The sequence below is a fragment of the Chlorocebus sabaeus genome, chromosome 25 (genome assembly GCF_047675955.1).
Source record: "Chlorocebus sabaeus isolate Y175 chromosome 25, mChlSab1.0.hap1, whole genome shotgun sequence".
Taxonomy (NCBI): Eukaryota; Metazoa; Chordata; class Mammalia; order Primates; family Cercopithecidae; genus Chlorocebus; species Chlorocebus sabaeus.
Genome location: NC_132928.1, coordinates 13,406,650 through 13,429,117, shown reverse-complemented (window position 1 = coordinate 13,429,117; position 22,468 = coordinate 13,406,650). Strand labels below are relative to the sequence as shown.

Sequence of the window (22,468 nt, the reverse complement as noted above, 5' to 3'; positions counted from 1 at the left end):
TTTATGTACATGTCATCTCCCACATCAAGATATTGATACATGATACTTTCGCTACCTGGACTCCTTTACTTTCTTTCTTTCCTTCTTTCTTTCTTTCTTTTTTTGCCTAGCTAATTCAATTTGCCTCATCCTCTGAGAGGTCTTCACTAATCCTCTAGACTGGGTTGAGTGCTTCTGTTATGTTACAGTATTTTTTCACATCTTGTTTTTGGACTTTGCAGGCTTGAAATATTTATTCAGTAACTTTTCAAAGTGAAGTATAACAAAAATAAAGTGCACTAATCATCAAGGTATATTTTGACGAACATTTATAAAATAAATTTACACTTATAAACTCCTCTCAAACTAATTCATAAAATAATTCTAGAATCTCAGAAGGCTTCTTTTTGCTTTCTTTCAGTTATTACCCCATCTACTGATTTCTGTCACCACGGATTTCATGTTCCAGCTTTAGAAATGGACAAGTGAGCCCTAATTAAACTAGAATGCCTCTGCACAGCAAAAGAAACTGTCCACAGAGTAAGCAGACAGCCTACAGAATATAAAAATTTGCATCTGACAAAGTTCTAATATGCAGAATCTATAAGAAACTTAAATCAACAAAAGAAAGACAACCCCATTTAAAACATGGGAAATAACATGAACATATACTTCTCTCTCTCTCTCTTTTTTTTTTTTTTTTTTTTTTTTTGAGACAGAGTCTCGCTCTGTCGCCAGGCTGGAGTGCATGGTACCATCTCGGCTCACTGCAACCCCTGCCTCCTGGGTTCAAGTGATTCTCCTGCCTCAGCCTCTTGAGTAGCTGGGATTACAGGCACACACAATCATATCCAGCTAATTGTTGTAGAGACGGGGTTTCACCATGTTGACCAGGATGGTCTCGATCTCCTGACCTTGTGATCCACCCACCTCAGCCTCCCAAAGTGCTGGATTACAGGTATGAGCCACCACGCCCGGCAGAACATACACTTCTCAAAAGATGACATACAAGCAGCCAACAAACATGAAAACATGTACAGAATCAATAATTGTCAGAGAAATGGAAATCAAAACAACAATGAGATACCATCTCACATTAGTCAGAATGATTATTATTAAAAAGTCAAAAAGCAACAGATGCTGGTAAGGCTGTGGAGAAAAGAAAATGCTTATGCATGATTGGTGGAAATATAAACTACTTCAGCCACTGTGGAAAGCAGTCTGGAGATTTCTCAAAGAACTTAAAACAGAGCTACCATTTGACCCAGCAATCCTGTTAGTGAGTTTATACTCAAAGAAAAATAAAACATTCTAACAAAAAGACGCATGCACTCATATGTTCATTGCTACACTAATCACAATAGCAAAGACATAGAATCAATCTAGGTACCCACCAATGATGGACTGGAAAAAGCAAATGTGGTACATATACACAGTGGAATACTACCTAATCATAAAAAAGAACAAAATCATTTCCTTTGGATGCAGTTGGAGGTGAATTAACGTTGGAACAATAACCAAATACTACATATTAATGTATATGTGGGAGCTAAACATTGAGCACACATGGACAAAAACATGAGAACAACAGACACTGGAAGGGAGGGAGGGGACTGTGATTGGAAAAACTACCTATGGCATACCATGCTCACTACTTCCGTAATGGAACCCATACCCCAAATGTGAGCATCATGCAATATAGCCAAGTAACAAACCCGCATGTCATACTCATTATACCTAAAATAAATGTTGAAATGAAAAAGAAGAAATTTATATAAATAGAATAGTAGGCTCTTTAGATTCTAGCTTCTTTTACTCACTAATAGGTTATGAGATTCACCCACATTGTTCTCTGAAGCAATAGTTGGTTCATTTTTATTTCTATACATAGTCCACTGAATAAATTTATTATAATTTATTATCCATTCTACTGTTGATAGAAATTTGGATTAACAGTTTTTGACTATTAGAAATAAAGTTGCTATGAACAACTTTGCATGTGCTTTTTAGAGCACATATATATGTATGTATTATTATTTTTTAGAGACAGGAACTTGCTCTGTCACCCAAGCTGGAGTGCAGCGGTGCAATCATGGCTCACTGCAGCCGTGAACTCTTGGGTTCAAGAGATCCTCCTACCTCAGCCTTCTGAGTAACTGGGACTACAGGTGCTTCACCATGCCCAGCTAATTTTTCAAATTTTTGTAGAGATGAGGTCTCACTATGTGGCCCAGGCTAGTCTTGAACTCCTGAGCACAAGCAATACTCTTGTCTTGGCCCCTCAAAGTGCTAGGATTACAGGTGTGAGCCACTGTGCCCTGCATATGTATGTATTTATTTGGGGTATTTATGTGGCAATATGTAATTACTGTACTTATCTATTCTTTTGCCTATACTGTACATGCTTACCTACTGCAGTCTTATAGTTAGTCTTGATATGTAAGCCCTCCTGCTCTGCCCTCTTTTAGTATTGCCTCGGCTACTCTAAGTACTTTCCTCTTTCATGTACATATTAAAATTAGTTTGTCAATTTTTACAAAAATCCTGGGATTTTGAGAGAGACTATATGGATTCTACAGATCAAACTACAAAGGCTTGCTATTTAACAATATTAAGTCTTTAGATTCATGAACTTGGCATATCTTTCCATTTATTTGGTCTTTAATTTCTCACAATAATTTTTTGTAGTTTTCAGAGTAGAGGTCCTATATTACCTTTTAGTAGACTTGTTTCTAAGTCACTTATGTGTATTAGTTCTAGTATGCATGATACTTTTAAACATTTCATTTTCTATTTGGTTTTTGCTATTCAATAGAAACGTTTGATTTCTGTACATTGACCTTTATCCAACACCTTTGGTAAGTTTACTGAGTAAACAAAATAGTTTATATATTATTTTGACATCAATACAAATAATGACATCTACAAGTAAAGATGGTTTACTTCTTCTTTGACATACCTAATATTTATTTATTTACTTATGTATTTTATTGCTATATTGCTCTGGCTAGTACTGTACTTCCAGTACAACATTAAATAAAAGCGGTGATAGTGTATTTCCTTGTCCTGTACCTGACCTCTGGGAAAAAGCACTTGATATTTTACTATTAGAGGTCTTTTACAAAAGCAATTTATTAGGATGTGTTCTTTCATTCCTAGTTTGCTGAGAATTGTTATGAATAGTTATTATGTTTTATTAAATGCATTTGTGAAACCTGTGGTGACAATTTAGAATGTTTCATTTTTACTATGTTAATGTGGTGAATCACATACATTTTGAAAAGTTTACACTACTGGGATAAACCTGCATGGTCATGATATAATATTTTATTTATAAATATACATGTACATACACACAAAAAAAATATACACACACACACAGAGAGAGAAAGAATATTAGAATCTACTTTTGGATCATTATTGACCTGTGTTTTCCTTTATGTTAATTTATTTGTCAGATTTTAGTCTATAAGTTCTTCTGACCTCATAAAATGAGATAGAAACCATTGCAATTTTCTATTTTCTGGAAGAGTTTGTGAAGGATTGCTATTATTTCTACTGTAATTGTTTGATGAGATCCACCAATCGGGCCACCTGTTCTGGGGTTTTCTTTATGTAAAAGACTTAACTATAGATTTCATTTTTAAAACACATCTAGGACCACATAGATTTTCTATATCTTCTTATGTTAGTTTAAATTTGGAGATTTTCTCCCATGCAAAGGATCTCTGTATTTTACCTGTATTGTCAAGGTTTTAGCATAGTACTGTTCTTAATATATTATTAGGTTTTTTGTTTGTTTGTTTGTTTTAACGTCTGTAAGATTTCTAGTAATGGCTCTTTGCATCCCTGAGGGTAGTAATCTGAACTTTCTCTTTCCCTTGATCACTTGCAAATAATTTTTTTCCCCAAATTTTCGAAGACTCTGTTCTTGGGCTTACTTATTTTATCCATTACATTTCTGTTTGCTATATCATTGATTTTTCTTATTTTTATAATTTCTTTCGTTCAAATATTTTTTGGGTTTCATATGCTGCTTTAATTTCCTGGTTTCTTCTTGAGTTGGAAGCTTAGATAATTCATTTTTTAACTATTCCCTTTTTCTAATATATGCATTTAAAGCTATAAAGCAATATCAGATTCCTGATATTGTCCATCCTACAATGTTTTTATATATAAAGGCATTACTATAATTAGATAAAAATAATTTTTAATTTCCATTATTTCTTTTTGAGCCAGGGATATTTTCTAAACTGATTATATTTTAGATTTGGAGTTCTAGTTTAATTCCACAGTTGTCAGAGAACTTGAAATATTACGAGATCAAGCAGAATGCAGTGGCTCATCACATCTGTAATCCTAACACTTTTGGAGACTGAGGTGGGAAGGCTGCTTGAGCCCAGGGGTTCAAGACCAGCCTGAGCAACACAGTAAGACCCCATCTCTTAAATAAATAAAAAAAATTATAAGATCTCTATATGCCAGGATATTAACTATTTTGGAAAATGTCCTATGTGTTCCTCAAAAATGCATATTATATAGTTGTTGGAAGTAATGTTCTACATATGACAATTATAACATATGTCACATGTTTTATATACAGACATCATTGTTTATTCATTTTCAAATCTTTGATAGCTATACTAGTATTTTGTGTACTTTTTCTGTCAAAATATTAGATGGGGATTTATATCTTCAATTATGAGGATTTGTTTATTTCTCTGTTTATTTCTGTCAACTTCAGTTTTATATACATATCTGAAGCTATAAGTAGCCCCTAAATTTAGGATTATATGTCCCTCTATTGAACTGATCTTTTTGTCATTATGAAATGTCCTCCATTATGTCCACTAACATTTATCGTCTTAATATCTATCTACATATCGACATATCTTGTCTCATTCTTTGTTTTCAAATTTTGTCTTTATATTTAAAGAATATTTCTAAGAATAAACAACATATATTTTTATTTTTTAAATCAATCCAATAACTTTTATGCTTATTTGGGTAGGCTATTTAGATTTAATGCAACTACTGATATAGTTGGGTTTATGTTTACCACAGTGGTATTTGTCCTTTTATTCCTCACATTTGCTCTTTGTTTCTGTCTTCTTCTTGCCACCGTCAAACTCTTTTATCAGTTTAACCTATTTTTATTTAATATTTAGTGTTTCCCTGCATTAATTTTTTAAAATCATTCTTTTGCTTGTTACCTTTGGGATCATAATCTGGATCCTTGATCTACTATGGCCTACTTTATATTAATTCTTCATCTTCCCTAACTTCTTAGGAATTTTACCACAGTTAACTCCATATAGACCCCCTCATCATTTGTGACAAAATAATTGATGGCATACATTTTTTCTTACATATGTTATCAACTTCGAACTATGATTTTCATTTCCTTTATAATAATTATTACTTTTTATTTACATGCCTATTTACCATTTCTAGAGATTTGCACTCTTTCCTGCAGCTCTTTACTTCCTTATGGGATCTTTGCCTATCTCCTAACACACTTTATGATTTTTATAATGCCAGTCCTTTGGTGATAACTTTTTCAACTCTTTTGCTGGAAAAATGTTTTATTTTACCATTTTTGATGGATATATTTCCTGGGTACAGAAATCTTGACCGGTAGTTTTCTTTTGATGATATTATTGTTTAAAAAAATAATTTTAGCATTTAAAAAGTATCATTCCATTATATTCTGGCATTCATTTTTTTTTGTTGTCGAAAACTCAAACATCATTCTTATTTTTGTTCCACTGTCTCCCCACCCTCCCCAGGTGCTTCTGACGGTTTTTCTTTGTCTTTTATTTTAAACAATTTGACTATAACACACCTGGATATGGCTTTCCTTATATTTGCCCTGCTTATGGTTTGCTAAGCTTTTTATTTTTCATATTTAGTAATACTTGGCTATTCTACAATATTACTCGTCTCATTCTTTCACTCTTTTCCTTCTGGGTCCTCAAATACACCTATGTTCCATACGTCTCTTACATGCTGCTATTTTTTTCATGTTTTCACTTCTACTTGCTATGCTTCAGTTTGGACAATTACAATTGACCACTGAGTTCTCTAATCTTGCCTTCTGCAATGTTCCATCTGTGTAACTCATCAATATTCTCTTCATTTCAGGTATTTTACTTTACATACTATTTTTCCTATTAATTACTGTGTAGATGACAATTTTGCATTGAAATATTTTTTATCTTATCATCCTTTCTGTCCACCTTGTCCTTTATTTTCTCTTAACATTAACTGAAGTTATTTTGAAGTCTTCGTCTGCCTCTATCGACTATTAATATTTCACTATTGGTCACTTCATGGATGACCCATAGTAAAACCTCTGGATTATTTCATCTTTTACTAATGAATGAAAAATTCTCTTTTGACAGGAAGTAAAATTATCAGATTACCTTGACCTTACTAAGCCTTGGCTTTAAGCATCACTGTGGTGAATCTGTTTCGGTTATCTCAATGTTCCTAAGGAATAGTCCTTATTCCTACAGCATGGGAATTATGGGAATTTACTCATAAAGGACGGACTTTTGGAGAGTTGAGTGAAAGCTCAAAGTGTTCACCAAGGTTTCTCTATTCTGGTTAAGTCTAAACTCTATGTGTGTATCCTTAGCTCTATGTTACCTCTGAAATCTCTGCTTAGCTCCAGCTACCAAGCAGGTCTTCTCTGCTATGTTTCTCATAGGATTATTCTAAATGTTGGCCAAGGACCCAAAAAAGAATTGTTACACAGAAGTTTTGGATTATTTTTCAGCATCGTTCTTCTCTCTGGGCACCTACCCTCCAAATCTGAGCTACTTTTGTAGCCTTGAATTCCAGCTTTTATTCCTTTACCAGATATACTAATGCCTCTGCTTGAGCTCAGTAATTCCAGTTGTGTGCAACTCAATTCATTTGCTTTTCTTCACTTAAGCATAGTAGCTCTGCACTGTTGCTATAAAATGGCTACAAATAGGTGTTTTAAATATATTTTGCTCCCAACTTACATTGTTGCATACGATATTAAGAATGAAACTATTTACTTTATCAGTGATGGAATTGGTATTTTATCTACTGAGATTCTAACTTCAGCTGTTACTCAGCTCTATAATTCCTATTCTAATATATTCCCATTTGCTGCTTAAATTCTGAACATTTTCATTGATTTTGTTGCTAATATTAATTATAGTTATTTTAAAGTCTGTGTCTGGATATATGCATATATACCTATATGTGTATGTGTGCATATGCCTATATGAGTATGCAAACATATTTCTATATAGCTGAATTACTTGAGGATATGTTTCTATTTTTTGTTTTATTTATCTTATCTTTTGGTTATTTGACCCTATTTTCTGGCATGCCTGTTAATTTTTTATTGAATACCTGACACTGTGTAGGAAAAAAATTGTACACTCTGGGACTCTGGTTGATGTGATCTCCTTTCACATCATATCTAAATATTTTTGGCAAAAAATAACTTTTGTCTCATTAGTATCATTAGTAGTTAAGATGAATTGAGGCTTTATCTGAGGAAGAATAGCCTATTTATGATTTGCTCTTATAGGATTTCAATTGAAAACCTAGCATGTATACCAGGACCCCACCCAGAGTCTAATTTTTTGCCTGTCTTTTTTTTTCCCCCCTAAGACTATGCAATAGAGGAATTAACAAACAAAACAGAAGTAAAACAAACAAACAAACAAACAAAAAAGCAAAGATAATTTAAAAGGCTCACCTACATGTTTCTTCTTATATCTGGGATCTTGATCCCACAAGTACTAGAAGCCCTTGTTACTCACTTATGTCTTTAACCATAGTTTTAAGAAATTTTATTCAGCTTCTATCTCTTTTCTCAGCAGGAGGATTTTTTTATATGCTTCATAGCTAAAGACAGAAGTCACTTGTAATTACTTAATTACATGTTTGATGCATGATTTCACTGCAAGACTTTAAGCTCCCTAAGGTTAGGAATCATACTTGTGTTGCTCAACATCCTTTTTACAACAGCAATCATAACATCAGCTAGTGGAGTGAAATAAGAAAAAAACTGCATACGAACCAAATGAATGATTAAACTCTTCCATGTAAAGGTGGATGTAGAAAGCAGTATCAAAGCTTGAAACACAGTTTAGGGAAAATAGAAGGAGAAACCTAGTGAGAAATATTTAGTTTCTTCCTATTTTTTAAACGGACAAAATGGTACCAATATTATTTATTGGCACATAGGGTGAGGATTAAGGAAATTTCACTGACTTGAAAACTATCGATAATCTGGAAGAAAGTATTTCCAATAAAGAAGTGGAAGAAAAGAATCCAAATGACAGTAGATTGAGGAGTGATTCATCCATGAGAAAATGACACATAGTTTCGAGAAGACTATGTGGAGATGGAGGAAAAATAGAGTTAGGCTTTTAAGTACAAATAACATTTAAAGTTGGCTGTTTAAATAGATGTGGAGAAATGAGATGCAGAACATGTATGCTTCTAGTGGAAGAAGAAAGGTAACAATGACAACAAAAAACAAAGGTCAGAGTTTCACAGAAAGAGTAAAATAAAGTGAATGATCAGAGTACCGTGTAGTAGAGAGAGGTCATAAAGAAGTATCATCAAGATTTATGTGGCTTAGGGACATAAAATATATGTATGCAATGGAAAGGCACATAATTGAAGTCCAGAATTACAGAATGCTGGTCATAAATACATACACAATACTAAGATACTGTGAACTAATCCTTTACAGTGATTCCTGCATTGAAACCTTGCAACATGCCATTTAACAGATGAAGAAACTGAGATTCACACTGGGAGAATGACTTGTGCAAAGTTGCCCACCAGCATGTTGGGGAGCCAGATTTGAAACTTGGGGAGTCTGACTCCAGAACCTGCACTATTTACTACAGCCATTGCCACTTTCTGAACTAGATTGCCAACATCAATACCTCCATTGCCCTTGAAATAGAATTCAATCAGTATGATGCTGTTAATCCATCCATAGCATTGATCACTGTTGTTTATAAAGCACTTTCAAGATTAAAAATGCTTTTTATTGTACTGTATATGTTTATTATGACTGTCATCTTAAACCTATTGCAATAAGCCCTAATGATATGTATAGGTAAAAGTGTCAAAATATTCATTAACCTCAAAATTTAATAAGCCTAAGGAGATCATGTATCTAAGAGATGTGCAACCACCTAGTTTTCAGCAACACAGTGTGATAGCTATGGTGGGGCAGAAAACAATTTCTGAAAGAACATTCTAGCTCTAACAACTGGTGTACCAGTAACTTTGCCAATAACTGAGTACCATTAACAGGAAATTTCTTTTTGTTTCTGGTACTATACAGTTTAAAATATACTTTCTTATACATCTAAGGCCAATAGAGGCTAAATAAATTGAGTTATCACTCTAACCCATCAATACTTTCAAAAATGTAGACTTAAAAATGTTAACTATATTCAAATGCATAATGAATTTCACCACTAAATAATTCTTATAGCTAAGTGATCCATCTTTTGGATTTCCCTCTTTTCTATCACTCATTTAGTTAATAAATATTTATTAAGTATCTGGTAAATGTCTTATGCTGTGCAAGATGCAAATGTTATAAGCATGAAAAAGATATCATAATTTCAGTCTACATGAAACATAGATAAGCAAACAACCAGTTGTTTTTATTCAATAGGTTTTTTGGGAACAGGCAGTATTTGGTTATATGAATACGTTCTTTAGTGTTGATTTCTGAGATTTTGGTACACCCATCACCTGAGCAGTGTACACTGTACCCAATGGGTAGTTTCTTTATCTCTCACCCCATCCCACACTTTCCCCCATGTCCCCAAAGTCCACTGTATCATCGTTATGCCTTTGTGTCCTCATAGCTTAGCTCCCTGAACAACCAGTTTTAGTAGAGTGTGGTAGGAGCTAAAATAGAGTAATTATTGGTTTCTATAGTAGTACGTAAGAGAGGTCCTCAACCAAGATTTGGCATGGGAGGAGGCTGGTGTTGCTGGAAGTTTATTTATGGGAACAGCTAAGCTAACCCTTTCATGATGAGTAGCAATTAGCCAAGTGAAAGGAAAGCGACGTACTTGCAAATAGATGAGAGCATACCGGGCAAAGGTATCAATATGTTCAAAGAGGTGGGCATCCAAGAGTGTGTTACATTCAAGTACTAGGACTGAAAAATGGTCTAGAGCTGGAGAATAAACCAGTCTGTGGCTGGAGAGATGAGGAGGTATATGGGTAGAAAGCAGGTAAGCAGAAAAGGGTTTGTGCAGGGCATCTCTCACTGGGAAACCATTAAAAGGTTTTACACAAGAGAATGTCAATAAAAATCATTAGTTTGAATAACAGCCTGGAGAAGACTGAAACTGTTGGCAGAGAAGCCCACAACCTAGGTCTGGACTGGGCAGTAGCTGTAGGACCAGCACGTAATTCCAAGAGATGCATCCGAGGAAGAATGGCCAGAGGAGGAATCATTGATAGAGTGGGAGGAAGGGAATGAATAGTTCAAGTGTCATTTCAAGGAGATTTCCAAGGTTTCTGCCTAAGACAATCAGTGATATTCACAGTGGATGGTACACACAGAAGGAAGAACAGGTTTCAGGAGAGGAAAAAAAATGAAAGGAAGAAGCTGAGAAAAATGCATCTACATTGATTTTTAATTATCTGCTGGAGGGATGATCATTCAATCATTCACGCAGGTTTCTCTTAAGTCCTTATTCTTCCTTTATAATATTCCCCAAGGATACCCTTTGCTTATGAAAATGATATGGCCACCATTGGCAGAGATGATGTTAGACGGCTTGAGGGTTTCTTCCTCTCTCCTTCTTTCTCATGCCTTTCTTTTGAAGTTGCACTAAAGTCGAAGAATTTCCAAATGGAAACGGCTCATCAGTCAAGAGAATGTAAGGAACTGAGTCTCCCTTTTCAAAGCTCCAAACAAATGTCCTACGGCTATGTTTGTGAGCCTCCTTCAATATATAGACCTTAAATGTGGTTTGCATATTATTACTTAACATTTCCCCCACTTAAATGAAACTATTAGTGTTACAGTTGGTAGTTAGAATATGGGCAGGGCAAGAGAAGCACAACCCCCTCCAACGCCCCATCAGAAATGTCAGGCAACCATCAGGTGATAGTTATTACACTGTCTCTCTAAAATATTAAGAATTTGTCACAGCCAGTGCCAGGGAAAGGCAGTCTCCCTATAGAAACACCTGAGACTGGTGATCAGCAGCTTCCCAATGAGAGATCAGGAGTTGGGTGAGTGAGTTCAAGCATGCGCACTAAGAGGCAAAACAGTGGAGTTTAACCGGCATATGACCTTCTGGGAACACTTAACTGGTAAGGAAACATGCCTCAAGTGAGCATGCCTATAACTTCAGTAAACATTGCACATTCAACTCCTCCCAATTGCTGGTAGGCTACTGCACATGTGGACAGCCCACCCCAAGAGAAGAATCAGGGGAGAAGGGACGCATGACCTTGGAAGTATGTCAACATATAAAACCCCAAGTCAATGGTCAAATCATCTCTCAAGTCACCCACTTGGCCCTCTTCCAAGTATACTTTATTTCCTTTCAATCCTGCTCTAAAACTTTTTAATAAACTTTCACTCCCGCTCTAAAATTTGCTTGGTCTCTTAATCTGCCTATGTCCTATCAATCAAATTCTTTCTTCTGAGAAGGCGAAAATTGAGGTGGCTGCAGATTCATATGAATTTGCCACCAGTAACATTAGTGCATAATCTTCTGAAACATTTATTTAGAGCACTAGAACCAAGTTTTGAAAGAGATGGCATTTTGACAATGATGTTCCCAGATTCCTCTCTATCCGCATAGAAAGGAACTTTATCTATACTCTTCAAGAGTGCTGTAACTGGTATAAAATAACTGTAACTATACATTTCTAAATGTTTTAACTATTTTTTTTCCAGAAAGCATACAGAAAATAACTCATCTTACTAAATCAAAAACCAATCATCTTCAAAGCTGCTAGTTTCACTACCATTGCTGACCAATTGTGATTCTTTTTCTGCTCAAAGTTCCTTTTCCTACCCATTTAAGCTGAATGAAAGGGAAATTAAAAGTAATCTGTGTTATATTGATACAAAATGTCAAGCAACATCATTTTTTAAAGCAATGAAGTCTTTGAAAAGATTTCCTACCCATTTAAGCTGAATGAAAGGGAAATTAAAAGTAATCTGTGTTATATTGATACAAAATGTCAAGCAACATCTTTTTTTAAGCAATGAAGTCTTTGAAAAGATTCCAAAATACCAACATATTGGCAGAAAAGACGCTGGACACTTTGAGCAGGTATTATTTGAGACTATATAGAAATGAAATCACCTTTGCAAAAGTTATAACTGAGAAAATTGTGACAGTGAAAGAGACCTAGCCTAACTAACTCTATCTTACTTATAACCTCAAATATGTCCTTGCTCATTGCTGGGCAAAGGCTGACCTAACTTTGGGAAAAAAAATAGTTTATAATTCAGTTTTGAAACAAACATGGTAACAGCCTTTTCCCTAAATAGACCCCCTTCTTGCCTGGGGACTTCTCTACCTTTGTGTGACTAAAAAATTTGCTACAAGATTAGGAATGATGGTTTAGAAGCCATGCAGCCTCCAGTTGCAAGATTCTGAAACTCCTCAAATTGCTCCTGGGGATAACATCACTATTGGAAAATTTAAGATCAGTGCTTGAGATATTTTGCAGACCCTTAACTCCATGGATCAGCTATCACCACCTGGATTGATAAACTGGCTCATCTGATCTTGTGGTCCTTACCCAGGAACAGACTCACCACAAGAGGACAGCTTTGACTTCCTAGGATTTCATGTCCGACCCAACCAATCAGCACTCCCACTTCCCTGCCCCCCACCAGCCAAATTACTCTTAAAAACTCTGATCCCCAAACTCTCCAAGAGACTGATTTGACTAATAATAAAACTCAAGTCTCCCGTACAGCAGGCTCTATGTGAATTAAATTCTTTCTCTATTGCAATTCCCCTGTCTTGATAAATGGGCTCTGACTAGGCAGCAGGCAAGGAGAACCCATTGAGTGGTTGTGGAAAACCCAGAGACCTCATGGAAAACATATGTTCATGCATGTGGCATGAGTATATACGAATACATGTGTGGTTTGTATATCGGGTGACAATGCATTTTGAAAAATTTTAACAGTGATGGACAAAAACAGATGCTTTAAGTTAACTAAAATACTGCTAACAGCTAACAAAAACAGTTCGTTTTCAGGGTTGGCTCAGCTTACCAGCTACCTCATATTAATATTTCAAACAAAGGGAAACTTATAGGAATGTACTTCAAAATAAATCACTTTTAAAAGGCAAGGGTTAAAACACATGCATTCTTAAATTGGCCTGATGATGAATTTGGTGAATGGGGAAATCATGGTCCTCTCCCATCTGCCAATGCCATCAATGTCATCTGAAGGCATTTCCTAGGAACGAACTTATACCTCTTTACTAAATATAATAAAAAATATACAGTCTTGACATTTACTTCTCCATATCTCTAGTTATCATGGATCAGTGTGACTTCTGCTATTCTAAGAAGATATGCATTTTGGTCCTTGTCCTCAGTCCAAACTGATTAACTCAACTAGACATTCTCATCTCTTCTGATTGTTTCATAATCAGAAAACACAGCAGTTTTGTCACTGCCTGAGAATTTTCTCCTTTACTTTGCTCCTACATACCATATACCATGTTCTTACTCTTTCCTTTACTTTTTTAGTATAATTACTGCCTGTTTATTAAACTTCTAGGACACATAGTAGATTATTATATTTGTTTTTCAATAACTAGGACCGAAAACTAACATCAAAGTTAGGTAAAATTTGTGATTTAAATTGGTCTTGAAAAGAACTGGGGCTTTGTTTAGTTGTTTTGTTTTTTCTTTTTTTCAAGTGCTTTCTGGCAAAATACTTGCTCCCACTCCAAGGAAAACAAATACTGGGACACCAAGGGTGTTGAAGGTCAGAATTAATATGCTTTTACTAATTAGTCTATCTGAAGAAGTTTGCCCTACTTGCACCTTCGTTATAACTGCTTATAATCAGCTTTCTTTTAATGAAGTGCTTAAATGTCCCAATTCACTAAAAATAATAAAAACTAATAACAATAAGGCACAAATATTCTAGAGCAAAAGAAATAAAAAATATGCTCTTAAAACATATTGATTTTTTTGGTGGCTGCATTTCTTTTTTCATCCCTTGGTAATTAATTGCATTTTGTATTCTAAAGCATTTTAGTTCAGCCATTTTGGGGAAAGTGAATACTATGATACAAAAATGTATGACAATCATTTAGTGTCCTTGAACATCATTATTATGAAGAAACTGTACAGAGTTCTCATCGGCAAGATATTCAACATCAGTAATCACATTTCTCGTGAAGACAAATAAAAGGGAATTATATCCAGGTGCATGTGTGTGCTCATCTCCCCAGTGGTTTGCTACAAAGATCTCCCCAAAGGCAGTTCCTGATTTCTGGGCAGGGTCACCAGTAAAGGCAGTTTAAAAGGCTGGTGTGATTGGCATCTGGATACTACAATAGTCAAACCTTCCCCCAAATGATCATGGACCTGTTTTCACTAATAGGAAAAAATAAGTGACAAGGAGAAAGAGGGTCACCTTTGGAATGCCAATCTGAGCAGTATTTTAGTTGCTGTTTTTACCAGGTTCCATTTGGATTACTAGCATTACAAGGAAAGAACTAAATTCTTTGTGTAAATCAAGTAGATTTACTCTGCATCCCTGAAAAAAAAAAATGAGCATGATTTTTTCCTCTCCAAAGACACAGTGATATCCCCTTCTAGTTGCATACACGAGGGGAGACTCTATTTGCTATTCCTGTGTTGGAAGAAGAATGTATTGTTAACCCCATGTAACCGGGGGACTATTTCACCATGATTGTTTATATCATTGCCCAATTATAAGATCATGAAGTTATTTTAATTTTCTACCTTTTTTATAACATCTGATATGACCCCATAATTGAGTATCTATTTTATGTTGAATTCTGCTCATATCACTAAGTTTCTTAAATTATTAGAGAAAAACAGTAAATTTATATCAATCTTAAATTGTATTAATAAACATAATATTACGGAAAACAATTTATTTTAAACTCTAGGTGCTTTTTAACTCACAGATGCCACAGTTACAGCCTGTATTTTGGATTGCGGCGCCTCCTAAATATTCTATATTCATAGAATTGGAATTTTAGAGGTTAGAAGCATTGATCACCCAACAAAATCCTCAATTTAATAGATTAGCAGCATTAAACACTCAGAAAAGTAGTTTGCCCAAGTCCTCACCACTAGGTCAATTAATTTAACTATTTTCAATAGCAAAATTAAGTATCACATTTTAATATGGAATATTGCATATTACTCATGCCCCAGATATAACATTTGAGCAAACATATTTTGCATGTGTAACAGCAAATAAATTAATAGAATGTTGATTTTATAACTGCAGAATACTCTCACTCAGGAAATCTCCTGTCTCATAGTAGGCAATTAATAAATATTTGTTAAATGAATAACAACTAATAGCTAATGTTTAATGAGTACTAAATAATCTTTGTGGTAGACACTGTGCAAAGTTCATTAGGTGGGCTACCTACTTTAAATCCTCACCTACCTGCTAGATACCAATATTGTAAGTGGAATTATTTTAATTTTAAAGAAAAGGAAACAGAAGCACAAAAAAGATTAAATGGGTTGTCTAATTACATTTAGCTAATAAATAATGGGGCCTGGATTTGAAACTAATTTATCAGTTAATCTTCGAAGTCCTCATAATCATATACAGAGAGTTAATTATTTTAAATTTAAACTATGATGTAAATGACTGATAATACATTCTTCCTGGAGATTAGATTTTTAAAGGAATACTTGTATCAGAAAGAAAAGGAAGCAAAAACAGGTCTCAAAATAGCTTTTGCTGGTTCTTTATTCTGCCCAAAGGTAGAAATTGACAGAGTTTATTTATAGTATTGAGTTTGATAATTTACAATATTAACATTTTAGGACATATATTCATATGCTTGAATTATTCTCTTTCTATTGTGTAAGATGAAAATATTTCAAGCATATATGAAAGAGGCCTAAGTTATATAAGATATCTCTTTCCTGTACTACAATAATGATACATTTCTTACTGAGACTTTCAACATAGTGCTCATGGCCATGAAATGTGTTATGAACGCATTTATAATTCCTGTCATTGATGGGCACAATCTAACTTGTCTTTTCATGTATAAGATATGTATAATGATGTACATCAACCTTATATTTGTCTTTGAGTACTAATTGATATGTCTATTCAGAAGTCATTGTAGTTGAAGTTTGAGATTTTGAATTGAATAATTCAAAATAAAGGACATCTTAGTTTATCTTAAAGTTATTAACTTTTAAAAATGTAATTCATCATATTAGAGGGTTCAAGGATTTGCTCATTAAATTTGTCTCCGAATATAAAAACTGCATGCAATATAAAGGAATATAAGTTGAAAGCACTGTTTAACGCATAGCACTTCAGCCCATTTCACATAATGTTATTGATATCTTAAACACCTAGCTCCTAGTAACACTCTGGGCTTAACCGCTATTAAAAAAAAAAAATCCCTACATGTCTTTGGGGATACAAATAAATGAATAAATAATGCCAACACTACTTGCTGTTTATGAGCTGAAACTAGCTGAAAGACATATCCAAAAAGTTTAGCAGTGTTAAAGAAGGAATGTTTGGGTGATAATTATTTCACCTCCTATCCCTCTTTCTTACTTGTATATACTTTCTATTCTAACACTTCCAAAGAACAGGCTACAAAAGTTCCTTTCCACCCTGTAGCAGAGACCTTGCCTTTAAATTTGGAAGGCTCCAGGTCACATTTCAACCCTGAAATTCAATAGCTGTGGCACAATGGGCAAATCACTCACTTGAGCCTCTTTTCCTCCTGCACTATGAGGGTAAAAAGAGCTACTTTATAGGGTTGCAGAGGGACTGGATCGGAGAATTTATCAGTAAGAATAATGTAAGATGCTAATTGTATGCTTACCTCTTTATTTAGGAAAGTGCAAGTTTACAGAAAGTTATTGAGTTGGTTTTGAAAACTTGTCCTAGCTCATTAATTGGGGACATTTAGTTAGGCTTTGGTACAACTCAATAAAATTATTCAATCAAACCTGGCAAGTCAGCCAAAGGATCAAACCAATAATTTAGTATATACCTGGTTATATTAAAAGTTAAAAGGAGTCTTAAAAGTAAAGCCAAGCTACCATTAAAAAGGGCATCAGCAATGTCCCAGAATGTGCCTGCACAAAGAACTTCTCATTCTCCAGGAATCACCAAAGCTCCAGGGAGCAGTTCAAGCCAAAATTGTGATCTCCCTGCCTTGTCCTTCAAATGATGTGTACTCCAAGCACATTTTCTGTGCAGCTGGAGGCTTTGTTATAGACAGAAGGATCCTGCTTGGTGAGGCCGGTGTTTACAGCCTAACTTTTTTAAAGAGGAATTTGGAAAACTTCCCAGACACTGCATCTGCCCCTAGCCCTTGCACCTCAGAGTATAAGGCCGGCAAGGGAGATAGCGAGGATGACTAAATTTATTAAGGGTGGACGGGCCACTCTATCTTTCACTGCAACAACAGTGGGTGATCCCATCAAAAATCTGTCTGCTGGCTAGCCTGCAAATCCAAGCTGACATCCTTGCAGCAGCTATGCCCAGTTGAATGGAAACGGATGTTATTTCTTGGAAGAAACACATCACAAGCCAAATATTGGACCTGGGCGGTAGTTTCTATTTTCATTTGGGAAAAGACTTTTACTATTATTCATGTGTTCCTTTTCCTTAACTATTTTTTCTTTTATTTTTTGCCATTTTACGAATATAAAGCAGAAGTCAAGCATTTTAGCTCAATGATTCAATTTCTAATACTCTGCGATGATTTTGACGTACTGGGAGAGTAGTTAAGCATGCATTAATCTCAATATATCTCAGCTAGAATATAATCATGATTCATTACAAAGGTGCATCCGCAGCCAGCCTCAATGAAAAGCAAACTATTTACTATTTTAGGTAAAAATAAAACAATATAAATTTTTATAGCTCTAATTCCATTTCATTGTCTTCACATATGCAGTATTTTAAAGACTAACTATTTGCTCCAAAATGACTTTCTCATGGATAATTAAATGAACATCTTTATGAGTTTGCAGAATAATATATATCTTATACCTCGTAAATTTTTTTAAAAATTGGATAAGTGAAGTATGTATTATAAATAGTTGAATTTTTTACGGCTATACTGAAATCATGCTATTAGAAACTGTAATTCACAGAGGTCATGGGACTTCCAAAATATTGTGGTACTAGTAAGGCCAGGAGCAGGGTAAGGCTAGTGAGGCAGGATTGTGCCCGTACAGGGTCCAATCTGTCTTTATTTAAGCTTTTGATAATATTTTTGTAGTGTTTTCACATTGATTTTCATTTTTAAAAATATTGCATTAAAATATTTACATCAACGCTGAGTTTTCTAGTGCCTTTAAATTTTGTGACTGAGGCAAGAGCCTCACTTGCTTTACCGCAGTCCTGGCCTAGGGGAGTTACGTTTCCTCTGGGATTAGTTTTTCCTACAATGTTCTTCATAGAGCATGAGATATTAAGTTGCCACAGTGAAAAAAGGAAGAAACAAAGAGCGAGAGAAAGAAAAAGAAAATGTTACATCAAATATCTGTTAGGCATGATTGGCTAAGCAAAGTTAAATAGCATTCTTACAATGCTTTTTGGAGTTTTAGTAACCTGGTGCACACTGAGAATCTCCAATAGCATGAAGGCATTTTGCAAACTCATTTGCTCAGAGAACACAGTGAATAATATTTCCAGAAACATATCCTGGCAAATACTTCGCAAAAATACAAATACAAAGCACATACTTTGATCCAATAAGGCTGCTTCTTCATCTGCATCTTTTTTTTTTTCCTTTCCTTCACTTACCTGACTTTTTTCTCCCCAGAATTCTGTAAAGATGGACATGCTGACACAATCATGCAAAAGTTATCGAATGGCTGAATTAGTATTTCTATAAGTATGTATAATAAAAATTCACTGTAAAGGGATATCAAAATAATAGAAAACATTTTGGAGCTCCATGTCTCCTAAATAAAGCAATGTCAAACACACTTACCAGTAAAGTCTGTATTGACTGGGTGAGTGGAGCTGGGAAATTTACAATACCCATTTCCTGTGAAACGGATTCCTTTCATCATCGTGGTCATCAGAGCTGGTAGAGATGACTCTCTCCTTTCCAGCTGATATATAGGAGAGGGTCCATTCAGTTCTTCAGGTGGAAACCACCTAAGATGGATTGTCGTGCTGTTGATTCCTTTAACTAGAGGAGGCCTCAGTTGTGCTGGTGCTAAATATTAGAAAACACTTGTTACATTCAAGAATTTGGTTTCTGTCTCTAGACACACATATTCACATATATGCATATATGTACTTGTATCTATCACACTTAAAATCAAATCAGTTGTGGTTTCAAGTATCTGTATGGTTCTAGGAACTGAAAAGATAAAGTTTATCTTAAATGCAGTGAAACAAAATTTAAATAGCCAACATACTTCAGGCAAAACTTTCAAATCAAATTTTTTCTTGAAAATAACTTCTCTATTCTTTTTAGCTAAATAATAGATCTTATATATTATAGTAGCTGCTGTAATCTGGGTGGTGCCCCAACCACAGTCCCTTTGCCAAGGAGGTACCCCAATGGCCCAGTTTCTGTGCCTGTTGGTCTCTGATGGCTCATGGCTGCCCGCTTCTGTGTAGAAATTCCCCTGGCTGAGTAAAAGCTGCTTCACCCTGGAGCCAAAGGATCCTGCAGTGAAACCTACAGCCAATGACTAGCACTAAACCCATAGGGCAGAGGCCCTCGCCTTAAAGTAGCTTCAACTCAGTGCTGTAATTTACAGGGACCAACCATAATCCGTGCCAACCAATGGGTAATGCAAGAATATTAACACAGGTTTACCAAAACTTTGCGCTTGTGTAAAAATAAGTCAGAAAGTCATTTTTAAAAAGACTTGTAGTATTTTTATTTTTGATTGCTCCTGTGGAACATGGCTACACCATAGGCAATGTGCCAGGGGTAACCTTTTTGTTTGTTTGTTTGTTTTAGAGATGGAGTCTCACATTGTTGCCCAGGCTGGAGTGCAGTGGCTATGCACAGGCACAATGATAGCTCACTACAGCCCGGAACTCCTGGGCTCAAGCAATCTTCCTGTCTCAGCCTCCCAAGTAGTTGGGACTACAGACAGGTGCCACTACACCCAATAGACTCTATTGTTTAAGAGCAGTTTTATGTTCATAAAAAATTGAGAAGAAGATACAGAGTTCTACCCTATCTCCCCACTCATGCAGTCTTTTCCAGTATCAACATCCGGCACCCAAATGGTTCATTTGCTACAGTAGATAAATCTGCATTGACACATCATTATCATTCGAAGTCCACAGTTTCCACTGGGGCTCACACATGGTGTTTACATTCTCTGGGTTTGGACAAATGTATGATGACATGAATCTATCATTATTCTATTATACAGAAAATTTTCACTACCCAAAACATCCTCTGTGCCCTGCCTATTCATCTCTCCTTCCCCCTACCCTGGGTAACTACTCATCTCCATAGTTTTGCCTTTTCCAGAAAGTCATATAGTTGGAATCATACAGCGTGTAGCCTTTGTAGACTGACTTCTTTCACTGAATAATATGCATTTACATTTCCTTTATGTCTTTTCATCATTTGATAGCTCATTTAATGCTACATAATTTTCCCCTGTCTGGATGTAGCATAGTTTATTTATTCATTAATCTACTGATGAATATTCTGGTTGTTTCCAAGTTTTGGCAATTGTGAATAAAGCTGCTATGATGTGCATATATATGCGTATATCTAATTATATATCAGGCTTTTGTGTTTTAAATTCTGTTGAGTAAATACCAAGAAGTGCAATTGCTGTATCACACGGTAAGAGCATGTTTGGTTGTGCAAGACTCTGTCTTCCAAAGTGGCTGTACCATTTTGCATTCCCACTAGCAATGAATGAGCATTCCTGCTACTGTACAGCCTCATCAGCATTTGTTGTCAGTGTTCCAGATTTTGGTCATTCTAATGGGTATGTAGTGGTATCTTATTTTAATTTGCATTTCCCTTTACGACATATGATATAGAACATCTTTCATATGTGTATTTGCCATCTGTATATCTTCTATGGTCAAAAAGCTCCTTTTGTATGCAATTTTCTGATTTTTAAAGCTTAAAAACTGATCTAAATTAAAGCAAACAAGCAATAACCACTCTGAATGTTAAACAGAGCATCAGCACAAAGTAACAAGCCTGTGAGTTCAGCAGTTTACACACAAAGGTCCAGGCACCTAACTTTGGTCAGCCTCTTGGTCCTAGAGAGCACCCTGGCCCTGAAGTGACCCCACCACCAGCAGTGGGCTTAGCCTTGGAGCAGTAGTGGCCTCATGCCCTTGCATACATTGGGACCTTGCCATGCTTTTAGGTGGTAGGACACTGGCAATTCTTTGAAGGTTCCTGGGAAACACTAGGAGTCACCGAGATTAAGGTTTTCCCCACAACTTGCTGGAAATGAGGTTCAGATTAACAGCTGAGTTATTGAAAATGAAGGTTTATTTTGGTTTGATTCTTTTTTTCCTTAAACAGTTGAGTTTGTGAGCTGAGATTCATTCCCCCTTTAAGTGTGTCTGCTGGATTTGAGAAGTGAAAGTAGAGAAAGGAACAAATGTCATAATCACCAAGCCTATTTATTAAGGGCCCAAACTACGTCTGTAGACTTTTAATTTACACCTGTGTTAACATAGCCATACACAGACACAAAGTCATTGCCTGTTTCAATAAATATAAATCAAAATGATGTGGATATAAGAATTGAAGCCCTTAAACCATGAAAGGAAATTCACCGTAAAGCAGCTTAGAACAATTACTATTTGTTACTTTTTAGACCTTGGGCCAGCTTTTCAAAGAGAAACAATTCATTTTGATTCTGTTTTAACTTTTAGTACAAAGAAAAGGCACTGAGCAAAAAGTTCATCAAGTTAGAAAGATAATTAACAATCCTGGTTATTTTCTGCCACTACAGCCCATGTGATATTTTTATTTTAATATATGTATGAATCTGTGAATTATATGCATAATTTATCTTAGCATTTTTTTCTGCTAAAAATCAGTTAAATGGTAGACTCTCAAAGATTTCATTCTACAAGCTATGATCTCACTTCAAAATAATCCAAAACAAAATAAAAGGCTAAGTCATTTAGAGATTTCTTCACCCACCAAGTCTCTCTTCAGAGTTTAGAGTTACATATTTGTATTAAAATTTTAGCAGGCCATTCTTGGCTATGATCTCAACTGGGAAA

At 35.2% G+C, this 22,468-nt stretch overlaps 1 protein-coding gene across 2 annotated transcripts in view; it reads right to left on the bottom strand.

Annotated features, from left to right (window-relative positions):
• USH2A (usherin) overlaps nucleotides 1–22,468 on the bottom strand; it is a 785,943-nt gene that overhangs the window by 513,482 nt on the left and 249,993 nt on the right. Inside the window, exon 20 of one of the 2 annotated variants that reach the window (XM_007988447.3) lies at nucleotides 19,215–19,445. In XM_007988447.3, the coding sequence (XP_007986638.3) occupies nucleotides 19,215–19,445 (231 nt within the window). Of the gene's footprint in view, nucleotides 1–17,875; nucleotides 19,446–22,468 lie in introns of those variants that run through there. The other variant, XM_037985560.2, reaches the window with a different exon arrangement.